This window comes from Aplidium turbinatum, chromosome 3 (genome assembly GCF_918807975.1).
Source record: "Aplidium turbinatum chromosome 3, kaAplTurb1.1, whole genome shotgun sequence".
NCBI lineage: Eukaryota > Metazoa > Chordata > Ascidiacea > Aplousobranchia > Polyclinidae > Aplidium > Aplidium turbinatum.
The window spans coordinates 36,089,355-36,109,305 of NC_137474.1; the positions used below are offsets into that span (position 1 = coordinate 36,089,355).

At 37.3% G+C, this 19,951-nt stretch overlaps 1 protein-coding gene across 1 annotated transcript; it reads right to left on the reverse strand.

The window, feature by feature from the left end:
- Nucleotides 1-5,220: 5,220 nt before the first annotated feature.
- Nucleotides 5,221-18,296, reverse strand: LOC145766399 (solute carrier family 41 member 1-like). Its single transcript, XM_082578106.1, has 8 exons — nucleotides 17,766-18,296; nucleotides 14,883-14,990; nucleotides 13,941-14,157; nucleotides 12,763-12,890; nucleotides 10,878-11,050; nucleotides 9,834-10,045; nucleotides 9,102-9,253; nucleotides 5,221-8,347 (listed from the first exon to the last, which is right to left on the reverse strand). Exons 1-8 carry the CDS (start codon nucleotides 18,288-18,290, stop codon nucleotides 8,162-8,164), a joined length of 1,701 nt encoding a protein of 566 aa, XP_082434232.1. The 5' UTR covers nucleotides 18,291-18,296; the 3' UTR covers nucleotides 5,221-8,161.
- Between the last annotated feature and the right edge of the window lie 1,655 nt (nucleotides 18,297-19,951).

Consider the following 19,951-nt stretch of genomic DNA (forward strand, 5'->3'; position numbering starts at 1 on the left):
ATTTAATTTCGCAATAGAATGATCGTGGATTAACTGTCGAAAATATGTAGTATCAATGAGTGACGCAAAATTAGGTCAGCGCGTCATAATCGCCACTGTTGCATTGTGCAGAAATATTTGTTATTGATGGAATATATCCATCTGCGATCACCAGCGCTGTAAGTCTTGTTTGCAATTCCCGACGTTTATTTTAACACAGTCTTAATCCGAAGTGCAATTTACATTGGCTGGCAATATTGTCGTTTTTATGTCGATTCGATGTTGTCGGACATTGAATCGTTGTTAAAAAGGAGAACTAGGTTAGTTGACATCCGAGGGAAAAACATTTTTTGATCATATTTTGCAAAAATTATGCTTCTTTTAGTACCGGTAATGTCCTTCACATCATTGAAATACTTATTTTATTACCTTGCCATCATCGTCAACACATGTCGAACGTTGTTTTTCGTTGCTAAAAAGAATTCTAAGGGAGTGGCGAACTTCTTTAAAATCAGCCACATTGGAGACACTCGTGCGAGTGTCGTTAGATGGTCCCGCAGTACTGGATTGCAATCCCGATAAAGCAGTTATTGCGTGGTGCAACGATTCTATTGTAGGACGTCGCCCAGGCCCAGACTTCAACAACGCTAAGTGATCATTTTAGCATTGTTGCAAGTTTAATTCTATTTACTTGTGCTATCGTTATTTTTATTTTGTATTTTGGCCTCCAAGCGCACAGATTTGGCCGCCGAGGAGGAGTTCCCGGTAGGCCAGGATGGCTGCCAAAAAAAAACGAGTTTTAAGGCCTGTACTGTGTTGCAAAATTTTGTGCCGTAAACATTATTTTGAGGCAAAAATGAAAGATTATAATTAGACTAAAAGCGAATAGCAGAAATTGTTATACTGCAAAATGTGCAGTAGCTTACGTTACTTTAAAAAGGCACCATTGTCCCCCCCCTGCCCCTCCATCTGCAGAAAAATTGAGGGCAGGGGGGGCATCCGCCCCCCCTGCCCCCCCCCCGCTTCCGGCGCCCCTGTACCCTGTGTTATGGTGGCAACAACGATCTTTGTGACAATGATTTTGCAACATTGATAATTCTATCTTTTTAGTTGGCAACCCTGATTTTCGGGCCACTTATAAAATGTGCCTACAAGCCAGAAGATCCCCGGCAATGCACCAGATCGCTCCAATTTTCCCCCTTGGATCCGCTAGTGACGTCACTTAGCCTACGCCAGGTCCGTATTGTTATAGCTTAGTTATAGTGGTTAAGCGCCCGACAAGTGGCGCTATGGTTCGGCTCTTGGGTTGTGCGCTTGAGCAACGCATTTAAGGACTGCTGTAGATTCAGTGGCTCTTAGTGGATAGAATAACTCCCCAGCAACAACATTTCAACAATTGGAAACTTCACTCTGCCAATCTCGGTAACCGGCCCTGCGTCAAAAAGCTTCTATTAAAGTACCGTAGCCTACCGGTATTTAAAAATTATCAAGAAATGATAGTCTTTATTTTATATTGATAAGCTCTTTGGCCTCTACCTACCTCTGACAATAGCAAGCCTAATCTTTTTACTTTGACAATAATTGCCATCGGTCAATTGTGTTTGCTTATAGCAGTTTCTTTCTTTCTAGATTACACTGCAAGACTTGTTTAAATTCACTTGCAATGATTGTTTTCAAACGCACTTTTGTGTAAAATAGGCTAAGATTACCTGCTCCTGTGAGTTTCTTACTTTCACAGGCTACTAACAATTTTAGTTGCCTAGAGAACTTTAAGCTATTGTCGGATTTTACAATGCTTATAAAACAAATGTCAAAAATCAACTGTTACATGGATATACAATACATGCGTAGCCTACCTTAAGTGTTCAATACAAAGGATATCCTACATATATATCATCGTATCGTAGCCTACTTCTTAATCTTTGTTTTCTACCGTAAGTTAGCATCAAATTGTCCTGTTTTTGTGTGTTTTACATAATAATTGTTGCAATTCGGTGCTGGTATTCACGTTTGCCCCCGTTATTTCACGAAATCTTTCGCGAGTGCTGTAGCCTATTCTAGTACACAATCACATATTGGTCGTTGGTTTGAATCTTCATCCTCGGCTTACTCAGTCTGAGAATGGAAATTCAAACCAACGCAGTTGTTTCTCAATCTCAGTGGCGAACCCTTTTTATTCATTGAAGTAGTGTGCCTGGCTCTGCACACCTGTGTGAACGAATGTGTAAGACCCGGTACCAATGAGACCCTCCTGCCCCAAATCAAGACATTTCTAAGAAAATCTCACCATATTTAAGGAATACACGGTGGTTTCTTCAAATTCACGAGCCAGGGTCCAAAAGTACCGCCCCACCTATACAGGGCCGGATTTAGGTGATGGGGGCCCCGGGGCACTTTTAGATCGGGGGCCCCCGTGCAAAAACCACCTCCATGTCTACAGTAGCATCAATCCAGCACTGCATTTTGCAAAAACTTCAAAGGCTGAAAGAAAAAAACGGGGGCACCTGCACCCTCTGCCCCCCCCCCCTAAATCCGGGCCTGCACCTATATCTCTGTAGCCTACCCAACTATCGTAGACTAGGCTATATAGGCAGAGATGGGCAAGATCACCAGTTTCCGTGATTTGGAACATTAAGATCACCAAGAATATCTGAGCTTAGTTGTTTTTAGCTACCGGTACTCGATCGCTAGTCTAAGGAGGGTAGCCTAATAAGTTAGTTTCATGTTTTTTGATAAGTAAATCGATCAATCGTTCACTGCTACTCGATCGTTCCAGCATTGTTTCAATATATAGGCCTAATTAATTTGATTGTGGGAATCTTCACCCTCGGACTGAAAAAGCTTCTTTGTAAGCATAATCCTTGGCAGTTTCGCATGCCTACTTGAAGAGGCTTTGAACCATTGACACAAACCTTTGAAATTAGAAATTTAATTTTTATGCACCAGCAGTGCAACCGATACCTCTGACCAGCGCAGCCTCAACAAATAACTAAGTCTCCCGTCATTAGTGTCTTGCGTGATTGCGTCATAGGGATCACCGCATTCGTGCTCACGGTATTCAACCCGCAACAGCAAATGGTGTACCGAACGGTACCAACATCATTCTGCTCATGAAAAAAATAACATAAAACCACAAGCCGATTTTATTGGCAAGACATACTATCACCAGACCTACACAATGCTACATTGAATGCAAATAGTCGCTAAATTATACAAAACTCTATATTCACCGAGTTGGAAGAGATAGAAAGTTTTATATGTCTAAGTTGAAAATATGTTTGCAGGACAAGTAGTCGCAATAAACCTCAATCTTTCTTGAATGGTTGCATAAAGGAATTCTGACACCACAATGGTATATTTCCATTCAGCGTCCGGTGCATACGAGTTCTATGAAAAATGTAGTAAGAACTCAGACAGCAGTTTGGGACAACTAAAAAGCAAGATGATTTCACGCAGCACTAGTCTGCCACAACACAGACGTAAATGGCTTGCACATCGGCGGCCACAAGTAGGCTATATAATTATTAGGATGCATCAGTTCCCCTCATTTTGGAAATTCAACTTGTGCCATTGAAAAATGGCGACCCTTCCAGGTCAGATTCAACCAAACAAGTATGCGAAACTACTAGGAATAACTAATCAAGGCTTTGTCAGTCCGAGGATGAAGATTCAAAACCAACCAACCAAAAATATGGCATTCACCGGACTTCCCCCTACCACCACCTCACCCCCCTGATTTTGGTTTAGTAAAATCGCCATAACTTAAAAAGTAAACAATATAACCACATAGTGTATGGCACTAAGTTTATTGCAACTAGAGTTGGTTCAAATATGCAAACAAAAAAATGTTTTAGAAACTTTCTTCATACTTTATAAACAAAAGATGTAAGAAAGGCTTATAGAAAGCAAGGAGAAATAACGAAATTGAAACTTTGCCATACCAAAATAATAAGCAAAAATAACTGCTGCAAACTGCATTAACAACTAAGCACGTAAAATTTTATGTAAATTTGGCAATTGGGCATGTCACATTCGCTTTTTTTCATCACCTGAAAAGTATTCTTCACGTTTCTCTGTGTATAGTTTGATGATGTTGAGAAGGAGCGATCTTCCTGGCGTCAGCGCTACCTGACTACTCCCTATAGAACAGCGATGTTTGATGATGATGGTCTTTAGCCAAGTTCATTCCTCGCTAAAAAAATCCTTATAACAGTGATGATTTCAATTTTTTTGTAGTAAAATCATGTATGTGTTTTTTGTCGAATTAGAGAGTTTTTTTTTTCAGAGTATTAAGAAAAGTAATGGAGTGGGCAATGAAGAAAAGAGGTAGGCCATACCAGAGGTGCTGGTGAGAGCTGGTGGTGGTGTCAATGTATGAGGGTGCACGAACGAAAGTGGGCATAAGATCAAATCATTTAGATGAGATTTTTGTGAAATCCAAGCCTGAGTATTCCAAGGATAAGTACAGTACTGTGACCTCTTATATTTGCTCTTGTTGATGTGACTAGAGGAGTAAGGGATGGCATACTGAGTGAAATTTTATATGCAGATGATCCTGTCTTGACAAGTATAGAATGGAGGGACTGCAAACAATTGTCGGAAACAGAAGGAAGCGTTTGAGGTCAATGGTATGAAAGTAAATCTTGAAAAACTTCACGAAAGTGATAGTAAGGGGAACAGAAGAAACAGTTATTAAGAACAAGTAGATCCATGTACAACACGTGGTAAAATAATGATGTGGGGTGTAAAAACTGGGCACATGGAAGATGTAACAAGAGTTGCAAGTGATTTTGTAGAAAATATAATAAAGAACAGGATTTAGTAGAGATTCACGATTAAGGTTTCTGCCATTTTCTCAGAAAGGCTTGAAATTTATAGACGGAAACGGGGACATTCAAAAAGAACATAGAAAACAGATGAAAGATGAGGCAGAGAAAATCGGTTAAATGTGGGAGCGATGAAAAAAAAAACAGAAAACAATCGCTACAAGGAAAGAACCAGTACCACCGAGAAATGTAAACACATAGGAAAAAAATACATAGAAACAAAAGTCAACAATACATAGAAACAAAAGTCAACAATACATAGATAAAACAAGAAAAACTAAAATCATCATTGTTGTTTGTAACTGTTTTGAGTGAGGAATAAATTTGGCTAAAACTAGATATTAATCATCAAATTAACAGAAAAAACTTGAAAACTACTCTCAAGGTGATAAAAAAAAGCGAACAAAATCTCACGTATATACTTAGTTGTTAATGCAGTTTGCAGTTATTTTCGCTTATTATTTTGGTATGGCAAAGTTTCAATTTCGTTATTTGTCCTTGCTCTCTATAGCTAGTCTAACAGCTTTTGTTTGTAAAGTATGAAGAAAAGTTGTGGAATATTATTTTCTTTGCATATTTGAACTAAATCTAGTAGTTGCAATAAACATGGTACCAAACACTATGTGTTTACTTTTTTTAATTTTTAAGTTATAGCGATTTTACTAATCCAAATTCAAGGAGGCGAGGAGGTGGTGGTAGGTCCGGTGACCCCCATATTTTTTTTTGGTTAAACCTGACCTGGAATGGTAGCCATTTCTCAATGGCACAAGTTGAATTTTCAAAATGAGGGGGAAATGATGCACCCTACTACATATGAGACATCTACTGTAAAACATAGTACGGGTATAATAGTGCAGATTGGCTTCCATATCTTTCATCACTGTGGAAATACTGACGGAGTTGAGCGTGTTGTAACTTGCCTAACACACGAAGTGATGCGTCTTCAAAAAATTTATACATAAATAATATACAACGCATTGCCAGACCATAACAGCGACAGCTAGGTATAGGATTCATAGCGATAGAAATAACGGGACAAATACATTGCACTTTCCCGGCAGTAGCATACCAACTAGAAAAAAGCCGAAAAAGAGATTCTTGAAAAAATCCACGTGAGCAAAAAACAAAAATTCTTTACTTTATTTATAGCATTACCTTTTCCACATACTTCAACGCAAAACTCAAACTAGTATGTACCACACACTTCAGTAACTCCAACTGGTATATTGCGCCATGTGTATGCAAGCTGACTTTTTTTCGGTCATTTATCGGTCATTGACCTATTTTTTAGCAAAATGACCGAAAAAAAATATAGTCAATTCGGTTAAAATGTCCGAAAAAACGACAACGTTTCTCAGCGAAACTTAATGTTGCTGCTAGTCAGGAAGTGTAAATTTTGGTTTGTATCCGCTACTTGAAAGGAAAATTTTCATCAGAAAAAATGACCGAAATAAATAAAGTGACCGAATTTTTTCAAGTCGTTTCGGACAAATGACCGAAAAGTCTCAGCGGAAAAAGAAAAAAAAAACAGCATGCAAGTACGTATCGAATACGTCGATTGATTGACGTCTTTGGTGTATTGATTTCACACCCAGGCGTGATTTATGAAATAGGTGACAAGAAAACTGATTTAAAATTAGACGAAGAAGAAGTTTGGAAAAACGCTCAGCACAGTTGGTTGCGAATTCCAAACATCTTGTTGAATGCAAATTTAAGGTAAACCGTAACTGTCCGTCTAATGATACATACAAACGTAAAATAATTCTCAAGTGCGTTCCAGGGTGGGTGATGGAAGCTCAAAGTCAACGAAAACTTTGCTGCAGCATCAGCAATAGAATTTTTCTTACATGGAAAAAGCAATAACAATAATATATATTTTTTTACCTGGCATTTATTTATATAATACGCTATGTTCTAAACACACAGTTCTACGCCAGCTTTTGGGCGAAAAGGCACTTCGTCAAGAGATCGTCAACTAATCCATTCATAAATTTTAAGTATTTTGACAGAATAAAGTCATGCAATCACTTTACAGTCAAAGTTTTGTTCTCCATAACATTGCAATAAAGTAGATAAATAACGAAAGGTAATGAGTGGTAAAAGTTTGCACGCAAATCATCACGTCATGACCAGGATGATGTATCGCTAACACATAACCGAGACAGAAAAACCAGCCATTTTTACAATTCATTCAACGTTAAATCAATGTAGAAATGACGGGTTTTGCTGTCTGGGAAGATGACTGTTTGATAATGACGTAATGACGCAAAAAACAAAGATTGGTCAATTAACGATACTTGTAAGAGATGAGTTCGTGACGATTTACAAGCCTTTGAAAAATGTTTTTCTGTACGACAGCAGCTGCCAAGTGAAATTCAGAAATCAAAGCCAATTCATTGCTTAGTAAAGCTACTTTTCTATTCCTACTCCTTACTGTTCTTCATCTAGCCGCCATTTAAAGTTAACCATAACCATCGGGGAACTGCAAGCGGTCAGTTGTCCGTTTGTTGTCTGTCAAAAAACACGGCGGTTGTACAAAAAGGTTTGTTTGTCAAAATGATAACGGCCATCAAACGATTCTTACGTCGTTAGAGGTTACGAGAATAGTTCTGTTCCAAACCCTTACTCAATGGTTAACATCCCAGGCTTGAAAAGGTAATTTTTGCATTGAAGTGCTTTGGATAAGGAGTGGAATGCTTTAAATCAAATCGTGGCAAACAAACCCACCGGTACAACTCCTATAGTCACTTATGCACTTTAACTTATACAATAGCATGGCATTGGTGCTTTGGAGTGCAGGTATAGGACATTTTATGCTAACAGCTTTTTACATAACAGACAGCAGATAACAAAGTGATGGTTAGGTTAGAGATATCGCTGACGGCATTATAACACGCAACTAAAACCAACACAAATCGCCGAGATGTTGATCCATCGAACTATCTACCATTAGTAGAAGGGGATAAAGAGCATCAAAGATGAGGAGAAGTTTAAGAAAAGAATCAAATAAATTGAAGTTTTAGCTGCATGTTAAAGGTGCCCAACATAAAGAAGTATAATCTCATAAAAAACTCAATATAGTATTGAGCAATTGCAGCATTATTTAGACTAACGAATGAATGCTCAATAAGCTCTCCGGTTAGAATGTACGATCAGCGTTCAATGACACCAAGAACGTTACAAACAAGTCCGTTTTATGACACCAATGCAATTTAAGAAAGCATGATCGAGTGTACAACAAACACATGGAGAATTACGAACTACCCTTTTGCCACCACTTCCTAAATTATGTTACTCTTTAATTTTAAATTAACAATGCAAATGTTCAGTTAGAAACGAAGTCTAAACCAAGTTCTTTAATCTCCAACATCCATATCACGGTCACCAATTAGCCAAAGAAACAAAAAGCCGAGTGCGAGTAATCCAGTCCCAAGTAAATCGCCTAAGGCGGTTAAATAAGGAATAGCGGAATTGTCTGGGTCATCTCCGCTTCTCCACAGGCGGAAAACCATCCAGTTGCATACTTGCAATAAAACAGCCACCTAATGATGAAGATAATGTGAGATATGTTTGGGTTTTGTGGCGAAATGCTACAACTTAAGTGAGGTGGATGACACTCAATATGAGAGATAGTAACCCACCTAGCTAGAACACTTGTATTTTTTAGTAAATAGACCGGGTTTTGCCAGCTGGAAAGAGTACAAATAATACAAACGTTTTTCTTTTTGCACACGTCAAATTTGACGTAGCGTCAATTGAAACATGACATCACACTTTAATGACAAGCTACATTCTATCGCGTACAAATAGTATCGCATAAACATTTAAACAAGCAAGACACCGCAAGCAAACATGCTCTGGGCTACGGCCGTGTGACACACGATGAAGAAGACCGCTGCAAGCTATATTGACTGGCGGAGCGCATGGCTTACCATCAAGCCGCCCAGACGGAAAGTAGAGAAGACTTTTCTTTGTAAGGCTTTTTAAGTTTTAAAGTATTTTACTATTCAGTGCTGTTAATTTGCATTTACCACTTTTGATGAGAAAGCTGCTGGCATCATCGAGACAATAAAGACAATTATAAAAAAAGTTTATTCGGAAAGCCGTGAAACGTTTGGATTCGTTGTTACTTTGACACGAGCTTTTGCGTCATCATACCAGTGCAACGTGGCACGGTCTTTCACCGGCTAAGACAGGAATTTTACAAAAGTCCAACAGATGGGCGGTACAAGCCAAAAAATCAGTCCTTTTTAATATCGAAAAGAATTTACTTGCTGGCTGAGTGTATCTACCAACCTGCACTAACGATACGAGGAGGTAAACAGCAACAAATTGCGGTGTGATGGAGGTATGTCCGGCTTGCAAAGATTGAATTATTAGGACAAACACAAGTTGCCCCGGCACCACCATCAACAGCATGACACGAGCCCCAACAGCATGTGAGTTACCTTGAAAGAAAGTAGAATGAAAATAACCATCCGGCAAATTTTGCCCTTTTTACAATGGTGCAACGTCTGGCGACGTTAAAATAAAGGTCAACAATTTAGTATTTATTGCAATCATTTCTAATGAAAATTGGCAAGACACCGTGGCCTGTAAGACATAGAAAGAATTATAGATCACACTTCTTCTTGAAGCAGGTCGGCGCAGCCAAATGATCAATTGTTCTTTTAAAAATGATATTGGGCTCTTAACCATGCTCTGCTGCTTTGATAAATGAATGACGATGTCATATTTGTAACCTATTTGCTGCATGTGCGAAAAGGTAAAATAAAAATCACTGTTATGAAAGCAACCTTCACAGCCAGTTTACATAAAAATAGATTTTCAGAAGGTGTTTAATCAAATAATCGTAATTTCGTCAAATTTTTACTGTGCTTAGTGTACGTGGGGAACAAAATTTTTGTGATAGATAGAGTTATCATGCTATATGCATTAACAAAACAAATATGTAGTAGACAACATGCATGTGCACCAATACGAAATGTATACCATAAACACATTAAAACGTTTTAAATTGTATTTTACTTGAGGAAAAAAATGTCTTCCAAGGAGACATACAACCCGGTTTATCACTATCTGGCAGCTTTCCGATTGGTTGCCCGCTTGTGTGCAGGTAGGTAGAGATCCTGCTAGCCTGCACTGCCACCAGGTTGCCCCCAACACCATTGATCACCGGGGAGAAGACGGCAACACCAGGGTTTTTGGAAACGGCAAAGTCAAGTATAAAGCCCCCGACACTGAAATAAAGGGAACGCTTGTTTATCCAAGGGAAGCTGATTAAAGTACATTCAAAATAACACGCACGAATAATACGAAATATTTTAACAAAAAAAAAGTAAAATTTTTCAAAAAATGAATTTAAGGTTTAGCAAACGATTTTGAAACAAAAACCTGTTAGGAACTTCAAATGTACATACGCAATTGATAAGGTCTTTAGTTCGGACAATTAGAAACCGTATTCTACCTAATCCAGCTAACAAAACTGTTGTTTTTGCAATGTTTGTCAGTCATGGAAGTGATCTAAACATGACAACTTTTGCTCGATGAAAAAAAACGCAATTCTAGAAAATAAGACTTTGCATTAATTTTTTTACAATATAAAAATGGCGATTTTTCTGCATGGGAGACTAGGGTAAAAGTTATAGACGAGGTTCAGATTATCCCATAACGGCAAAAAAAATGTAGTTCCCAGCAACTAGAGCATTTGTAAATGCAATGGGTAATAGAGTAGGCCTAGGCTCTACGACAAGGGAGGATATATCTGACTTTACCACTGCATTCGCCATGAAAATAAAACCCACTTCAGCTACAAGAAGTTGCAATTTTTACGTTTTTCAACGCCGTGAATCGTCGCCATTGTTTTAACTTGGCATATCAAAAGAGCACCAGCTGGGTACACGGCAAACAGTCTGGTTTGTGGTGCAGGAAATTTCATTTCTCAGTGAAGGGTCGCATTCCGGACTTTGGACATGATCCAACACAGCTCTCAAAAGATGCACTTTTTGCGCCATTTCAACGTCGCCAGTCGTGCAATGGCGATCTTTGCTTATTGGGCTTTGTAGGACTTACCTGCTTATGCCCATGGCGGATATTACAGGCACCCAGCCATGTTTGATTACATCCTTCGTGTGTTCGTTACGATGAGACAGCCATAAAAACAAAGGAGTCAATACAACAAACAATACGATAATGGCAGGTCCAATCCATGCTGTCTTATCGTTATTCAAAACCGAGAAAAGTAACTGTGATAAAAATAATTACCGTTAGCCAATTAACACAAATACAATAAAGACGAGGTGTATGAGTCTACAGCTACCCAGCAAGCAAAACTGACGTCAAAAGTGACACATCTGGTTTAATTGCGTTTGCAATTGTAACGTCATTTCGAGTTTAATTGCGGTAGTCATGTTTGATGAGATATTAACGCATTGCTTTTACAAACTTTAAATTTAGGATTTAGTTTAGAGCTTTCTAAAACTGTAAGGAACGGAATATTAACATATTAATAAAGAGTAAACAACATAAAAAAACAACACTGCTTTGAAAAAGCCTTGAGAGCAACGCATATCTGAAATCGGATAACATTGCTATATCAAACATATTATTGTTAAGATATATACATCAAATATAGTTACTGTATCAGGGTTGTCGGTATTTCACCCAACCTAAAAAAAACCGGGTGTTTTTTTTTAAAACCCACTTAAAAAAAAAGCTCATAACAACCCAGAGCATCATATTTGTGCAGATTTTATTAGAAAATCGAAAAAATGAACAAAAACACTACAAGGCACTTAAAACAAACTTCAAATTGGGACATAAATTTCCAAGGATAGACTGAAAAAACAGTGGATATTTCTGTACAGTATACAAAAATCAAGTAATGCCACTTTGTACTACACTAAAACTCAATTATGCAAGAATGCCTCATAATTAAACAGTCCTAGTGCATTATTTTATTGAGTTATGCCAGCATGTACTGTGAGTGAGAGGCACTTTATTGGTAAAAAGTAATTTTGAGGTGAAATAAGCATGAATCTACCTTTTTTGCATCCTTTTAAATAAAACCCCAAAAAAAACTTTTTTTTTGGGTTTTATAGTTTTATAGAATGCCTTATAGTTAAACAGCCCTAGTGCATTATTTTATTGAGTTATGCCAGCATGTACTGTGAGTGAGAGGCACTTTATTGGTAAAAAGTAATTTTGAGGTGAAATAAGCATGAATCTACCTTTTTTGCATCCTTTTAAATAAAACCCAAAAAAACCTGGGTTTTTCTCAACCCTGGTTACTATTCTCTAAAACCTCTACACCCTAAACGGATTATCATATTTGATACAATAGACTCTATTTGAATGACCTTCTGATGATCCTCTTTTTAGGGTGAAACAGGCTGTAGAGGTTTTAGAGATAGTAACTATATTTGATGTAATTCGCTCTGCTTGGCTTTTTGCTTGGCATTAAGCACTTTTTGTAGTATTAATAGTATTACATATGTACAGACAGTGTATTTGTTGTTTTATTATTAAGATAAATATTAGCTCGTTTGCAAGCAATTTGATGAATATAATAATTATATATATACATATTACATATAACATTTTTGATAAATTTTTATTAGCTTTTAAAAAGTTGGACTTCATAAAGTTTGACTTAGAAAACTTGTTGATAGTTCCGAGATACAGAAAGCAAAACCTCATGCACTTTTGATGACGTAAAAAAACTGAAGCATTTTTAACTTGACCAGGTCTTTCTTAATCCTGAGACAAAGTGAAAAAATCTGTCTAAAATTGTCAAAAAACGAATGGTTTTCTGAAGTGTAGAGCTGTACACAAGTACTATTTGGCTGAATGACCACAATGAAAGGTTAAGCTTCAGCTGTACAACAGACGCTGGGCGAACAATAGTTAGTTTTCTGTGACAGTATGAAATCACTGATTTAAAAATACAGCAACTTACATTTACAAAAACTGACAGCAGTGACAATGTTATCAGATCACCAAGGGAAGCAGCAATGGGTGTCGCTACATTGTCAGGGTTGATGCCCAACTTTGTAGAGCAAACAATGAGAAGTATCATAATGGCACCTGGGATGCAATAAGTTGTGTTGCGTTGAACCAGCAAAAGCATATAAAACAAATGAATACAATCATCAGCGTACTTGATCAAAAGACACAAAACGAGCAACTATGATACTGTTGTCCAGTTGTAAAGTACATTTTAATTTTTATAAATTGTAAGACCAATAAGGTGACATGGCATTTATAGACTACTAGAGTATAGACCAGTGGTTCTCAACGGGGGCGGTACCGCCCCCCAGGGGGCGTTTTGACTTTTCAGGGGGGCGGTATGATTACCTCGGCTTAAGGGGGGCGTTTTGATTATTATGGGGCATTCTGGTTTAACCCATCTACCGCCAAGCGTAATGATTTCGTCAAAGAGCTCGTATCTTCGTGGTAGCATTTCCTACCTCATACCTGGTGGAAAAGGGATTCAACTGTGTTGTTCTGCTACATACCAAACAGCGAAACCCACTTGACATAAGAGGTGATCTTCGAATGTTTCTCACTGGCTTTACACCTGATGTGAAGAAACTGGCAATTTCTCACCAAGCCCAAGGTTCACACTGACTATCAGTACACCTATACTGTTTTCATGTTCGCAAATGTATATTTGCTTTTCATCAAATATAGTTACTAGTCTCCAAAACCCTTACAGCCTGTTTCACCCTAACAGGGGGATCATCAGAAGGTCCTTACATTCTAATAGAATTAGAATTCCATTAATAGCCTATATTTGATGTAATTCGCTCTGCTTGGCGTCTTGCTTAGCATTGAGCACTTTTTGTAGTATTAATAGTTTTCATTGTTTTATATTTGCTTTTCGTAATTAATCGTTATTGTTGGGGGGCGGTAAAATTTTTCCAGCTCATGAAGGGGGCGTTGGGCCAAAAAAGGTTGAGAAACACTGGTATAGACTAATAAATACAACAAGACTAGTGCATAATTAACGATTCTGTGATAGATTAAAGTGTAGCGACACAATAGTATTAGCAGCTAACAATGCACTCAGTATTTACAAACAAGCAGTTCTAACAGTATTGAAAAAATACTGCATCAAACCAAATTGCTGCTTACCGAGTAACCCAGAAGCTATTGCGCCAGTGAGAAGACTACCAGTGCATAATATGATTGCATGTGCGCTTTCCCACTTGCCATCGGGTATCCAGCCCAATACCATGGCCACCAGTGATGCCAGAAAAGCAACAACCATCGCCTGTGCCTCTACCACAACCATATTACCCCAGATAATACTCCAGCGTTTTTCCTGATCTTCAAGGTAGCCCCTATTCGCCTGAAATGACAATTACAATTAGTAGGCTACACAAATACACTGCAAAGAATACATTAATAATAATATAGCATAGCTTGATATGAATACAGTAAACACTTTGCAACAGCATAAGTATTTTGTACTGCCAAGTAGCAACTACTGGTACCGGTAACTCTTTTTTGGTTACAAGACAGTGCTACTGCTAGATAGTCATACTGCAGCAGAAAATTCATCATCATCATCATCAACCAATTTTGATTATACAGGCCATGAATTAATCTTCATGTCGAGGGTGTGGTCTGTCTGTCTGTCGAGAACGAAGTCTTCCCTCCACACCTCGCGATTTATTGGGTTGGCAAAATTAAGTACAGTAGCCTATAACAATTTATGTCATTGGAGACTTGGAGCATACACAACACTGAAACGTTGTAGCGGGGTTTAGTGTACTGGCATTCCTCTTCGCTGACAACAACTGGTTGAGTGCTGAAAATGGATATGAACATAAAGACCAGTCAAACATAGTCTACTACACTGAAATACACACAAGGTTCACTAGGCTGAAACAGTGACCAAGTGCTTCAATGTTTCCACAGTGCACTGCCATTGTGCAACCACTTTAAAATAAAAACAGTCTATTCACTATGAAATAATTCATTGTTAAAAATAAGCAAAGATTCCACACCAGGTAAAAATAAGAAAGCCGTTGTATGTCTGCCACAGTTTACAAAGCCACCACACTGACTCACACAGGTTGAAAGTCTGGAAGCCAAAGTCATTTCCAAATTTCCTTTCAATCCTAACAATGCAGGTACGAGAATAAATACCTCTGGAACATTTTGAAAAACTTCCCAATGCTTCAAATGCAAAATGTATTAATTACAATGTATACCGGTATATATAAATATATGTGTGTGATAATACGATATTCATACACAAACATAGGCGTCGAAATAGGGTGGGCCGGGTGGGCGATGCCCCCACCCTCCCGAGAAACGAGGGTGAGCAAAATATGTTTTGCCCACCCTGTTTTCATGACACTTATGAAGTGTTTGTTACAATTATTCACGTTTTTGTTAAACGCTGAACTATCCAACCAACTGCAGCACAACTTCTTGTTTTACGCTAAGTCTCTCGTTAAGTATCTGACAGAGCAAAGCGATTCCACAACAACGCTGCTTTGAAAAAAAGCGATACTCACTGGATAGTTGTTGCTACGGCAACTGCCACACGCTGGCAATTCCTGGTAAGAGAAAACCACGTTTGATCTTTTCTCCGAATGGTCTCACTTTCGTTACGTCACAATCAAACTTCAGTTCCGGGTCAGCGTAAGAGTAATATGAACATGACATCATAATGAACATGACAATAAAATAACCGATACAAACTAAAAACGTACTGAAACAATCGCTTTTTACAAATCAAAATGAGGCAAATCTGAAGGCGACACTTCAATGATAACAGGGCACGAGTCACGTGCTTTTTAGGTCGCAAAGGAAAACATAAAAGAAGTTTGTTTAGCAGCGCTCATAGCAAGACGCAAGAAAGCAAACATCAAACCTATTAAAGCTTAATTGCTGCAGCGACGCTAAACGCAGTTTTTGTGAGAAAGACTAACCAAATTTGAGGCATTCCATTATAATTCAACAAATTTTAGAAAGAAATGTAACCACTAGGTTTCAAAAGGTGTTGGTTTTGATATATTTTGTTGTGTTCAAAACTTGAACTTTAGCAAAAAAAAAATTTTGAAATTGGACAAGTGGTTTTTGAGATATCGCGTTTTGAAATTTTGTTGCTGTCACTAGGTGGCGCTGTTGATGTTCCCAATGTTTTTTGATTTTAGGGTTATATTTGGGGTAGAAAGTTGGTTGAAGTGTCTATTCCACCATTTTTCATAATGCAGAATTCAAAAATGGTCTCAATTTTAGTCTAAAAGCATTAGCTAAGGAGTTATGGGGCATTTAAAAAAATTTGGGGGACCAAATGCCAACCCTCAAATTGTCATGTGGGTAACGAGATATCCCGAAAAAAAATTCTGTTCTTGAAAGTTTCTTGCATATATTTCATGATAGTATAATATTTTTTTATGACACTTTTGTCCTTTTTGCACAATGCAACCTTATATCAAAGATCTATTAATGCAATATTTGAATGATGCTTGCTTATGACGTCACAATAACAAATTACAGATTTCCCCAAAAAACTTTTTTTCATTGTGAAAATTGCCCGGGAAAACAAAATTTGACTGCAATTTTGAAACAAGGGCTGGTTTTCTTGAGCAATTTTCACTATGAAAAAAGTTTTTTGGGAAAATCTGTAATTTGTTATTGTGATTGTGACATCATAAGCATGCATTATTCAAATATTGCATTAATAGATCATATAACTTCTCATGCAAGTCTTTGATAAAAGGTTGCATTGTGCAAAAAGGACAAAAGTCTCATAAATAAACAGTATATTATCATGAAGTATACGCAAGAAACTTTAAAGAACAAAAAAAAATTTTGGGATATCTTGTTACCCACATGACAATTTGGGGGTTGGCATTTAGTCCCCCAATTTTTTTTAAATGCCACACAACTCCTTAGCTAATTCTTGTAGACTAAAATTGACATCATTTTTGAATTCTGCCTCATGAAAAATGGTGGAATAGACACTTCAACCGACTTTCTACCTCAAATATAACCCTAAAATCAAAAAACATTGGGAACATCAACAACGCCACCTAGTGACAGCCACAAAACTTCAGAACGCGATATCTCGAAAACCGCTTGTCCGATTTTCAAAATTTTTTTTTCTTGCCGAGATGCATTTTTTGCATACTATGACATATGCTTTAGTCATCAAAATTGAAGACTTAGTGGTTATTTGGATTTGTTGAATTATAATGGAATGCCTTCATTGCGAATTTGAGAACATATACATTCAATGAAATCTGTTTGAAAACTCTCGCCCACCCAGAATTCCTCTCTTCTAAGAAAAAATCGACGCCTATGTAGTTGTACACAAATAATGTATAAATATCAGCATTAATCAGCAATTGTAACCACAATTTTATAAAATATAAATGCTTTTGTACCTCTAAATAAGTGATTGACAAGTGGTTGGCAATGTTAAATATTACTGGATTATCAGAGTTGCTTCTTTAACAAAGTATCATATCAGCTCTAAAACTGTTGCCTAATTACTCAAGTGGTATATATATATATATAATGTTTTCAATTCACAGTCCTGCAAATAGTCATTTAGGTACCACTCATTGGTAAAACTTGAAATACTTCACAATGATAATACAGACTACAAAAATTTGGATGTAGTTTTGAGAATTTACTTCTGTGGCACTTTTCAGTAACATAATTCCAAGTTAAAGTCAGGATTAAATGCTTTAAAACTAAAAAAATATTATTTAAATGTTCTGCAACATTTGAATGAAATCGCAAAGAAAACATAAAACGAAAATCTCTCAAAACATTCTCCAACTATATAATATATATTATAATATAGCTTTATTCTGCACAATAAAAAGTAGAGTTAACGTTTTTTTTTTCGTTTATATATATATATATATATTATATGTGTCTAGAAGTAGAACAAAAAAGAAAGCATCAGCTACAATGAAATCGCGGCAATACCTGTACTTTGTCCAACACAATTCCTGCAGCTACCATCCCAAGACCAGCAATTATAAACGGAAACATAGTTTGCAAAGCAATTCCTCTTGCGGTTTCAGATTTCTTTGAGGTATTTATTTCTATAGTTGTTTCTGTGTCAAAATCTGACAAAGATTGGTTGCTTGATTTTGGCTTTTTTGCTGGTGAATGATTGGGAAGTAAAACAGTTTCGTCATCAGCATCGCTGTCGGTAAATGTTGCTATTTCTTGTGATAAACAATCATTTGAGTCACTGGTACTTTTTCTGTTCATAATGTGTCGATTTGAAGATGCATTATAACTGCAATGAGGTTGGAGTTGGATATACATGTCTTGCTTGTTCTCATTTTCTCTAGAATCGTTTGATGCTCCAGGTGAATCATATTGAATGAATGAAGTTTCAGATACCCCGGTGCTTTCATATTTATCTTTATTATGAACATTTAAGTATTTCTTGCTTTTTATTTCATTAGATGAAAACTCTACCACATGAGCTTTTGGCACCATGTTTAATTTATGAAATTCTGTATAGAAAAAGCAGAAAGTTGGTTTTAAAAGTTACGGTAGTTAATAATTTTTATTGAAAACTTAAGGTGAGATATGCACCACAGATAATGTGTAGAATTTGTGCCAAGTCATCTTGGGGTGAGATATCCTGGTAACAGGTCAACCACGGTCAGTTGTCTCACGACAGGTCGGCCATTATGGTTATTTCTTTTTCGCTTTACACTGTTGTATTTGGTAAAATAAACTATTCATTGATCATGCAATACAGTATACCGGTAATGTATCTTTAATACTGCAGTTATCTTACAGCAGGGGTCGTCAACCTTCGGCCCAGATCCGGCCCGTCAAGAAAATTATCAGCCCCACAGCACCTTTACGAATTATTATATAGTATTATATGGCCCGGCTAATGGAATATTATAGCCTAATCAAATAGGAGAACAAGTAATTGTCAGTAGCCATTTTGATAGCCCACATCTTTGATTTGCAGCGTTTCTGTTTGTGTAAACAAGGAACTCAACATAAAGCACCATTATGATACAAAACATATTATTTTTTCCAAGTTAAAGGGTCAAACAAGGTGCGGCAAAGTTAATCTACTCAAAAATAGCTGAAAACAGCAAACTTATCTGTTACAAAAAAAAAACAATGAATCAAAAAATTCTTTTGCTGGCTACAAGGTAGCACAGTTAATAGTGAAAAACAAGAAATCGTATGCTGATGGCAAATTTGGGAAAAGATGTATGATATATGTTATTGAAAACATACAGTATGTCCACTGTCCAGAGACAAAAACAATCTATTTATCAGATATGATAAGGTATAAGTTTTTCAGTAAGAACTGCAACTCGACGAAAAGAAGAGATATCTGAGAACGTAAAACCTAACGAAAAGGTTATTGTAGAACTACAGTTCTTCTCAATGGCAAAAATTGAGAGCACAGACACGACAGATAGGCCTACACCTGAGCTGGCAGCATTTGTGCGTGGAATAAACACATATTTTGATGTTGAAGAATTTGTTCAGCTAATTTCTGTCAAAGGTATTACTACAGGAGCCGATATTCTGAAGGCATTACGTCAATGCCTTGAAGTCATGAGTCTGAATCTATCAAGCTGGTATTAATTGGCTGCGGCCCACCAAGACCATGTAAAGTTTGGCTTTGGCCCGCTGTTACAAAAAGGTTGCTGACCCCTGACTTACGGTTTGAATAATAAGTGAAAACTACCAAATGGGTAGCAGCAGACGATCTTCCTTGAGTAATGAGTACGGTAGACTTTAACAACTGGGCTCAGTCACCAACTCGCCTCAGCAGAACCTTCAGAAATTACTTACCGAAAAACTACAGCAAGTCATCTAGTATATGCCTCAATCAATAAGGTACAACCAGATATAAGGTGTTGCGGCCATGCTATATTTTATTATCGTCCGCGTTTTGTCGTTTTTACCTTTTTTGGACCTCTGCTATGTTTGGCACATATTATTTTTCGTTGTGATGATCAGAAATAAAAACAAACTGGACTGATTGACTTAAATTATACATTATCTGATGATCATTCACTGAATCACTGATCACTGAATCGCAGTCACACACAGCGTTGCCAGGTTATATTTAAAAACAAGTAAGTAAATTTGCAATACAACCAATTGGTACCAACTAG

Bases quoted from the DNA above. Each gene is read 5' to 3' on its own strand.
- LOC145766399 (XM_082578106.1), bottom strand. From the start codon at position 18,290: ATGGTGCCAAAAGCTCATGTGGTAGAGTTTTCATCTAATGAAATAAAA. The intron at 14,991-17,765 runs GTATTGCCGCGA...TTGCATTTGAAG, and splicing joins TTGTGTTGGACAAAGTACAG to CATTGGGAAGTTTTTCAAAA. The intron at 8,348-9,101 runs GTTGGTAGATAC...CTTCATCATTAG, and splicing joins TCCTCGTATCGTTAGTGCAG to GTGGCTGTTTTATTGCAAGT.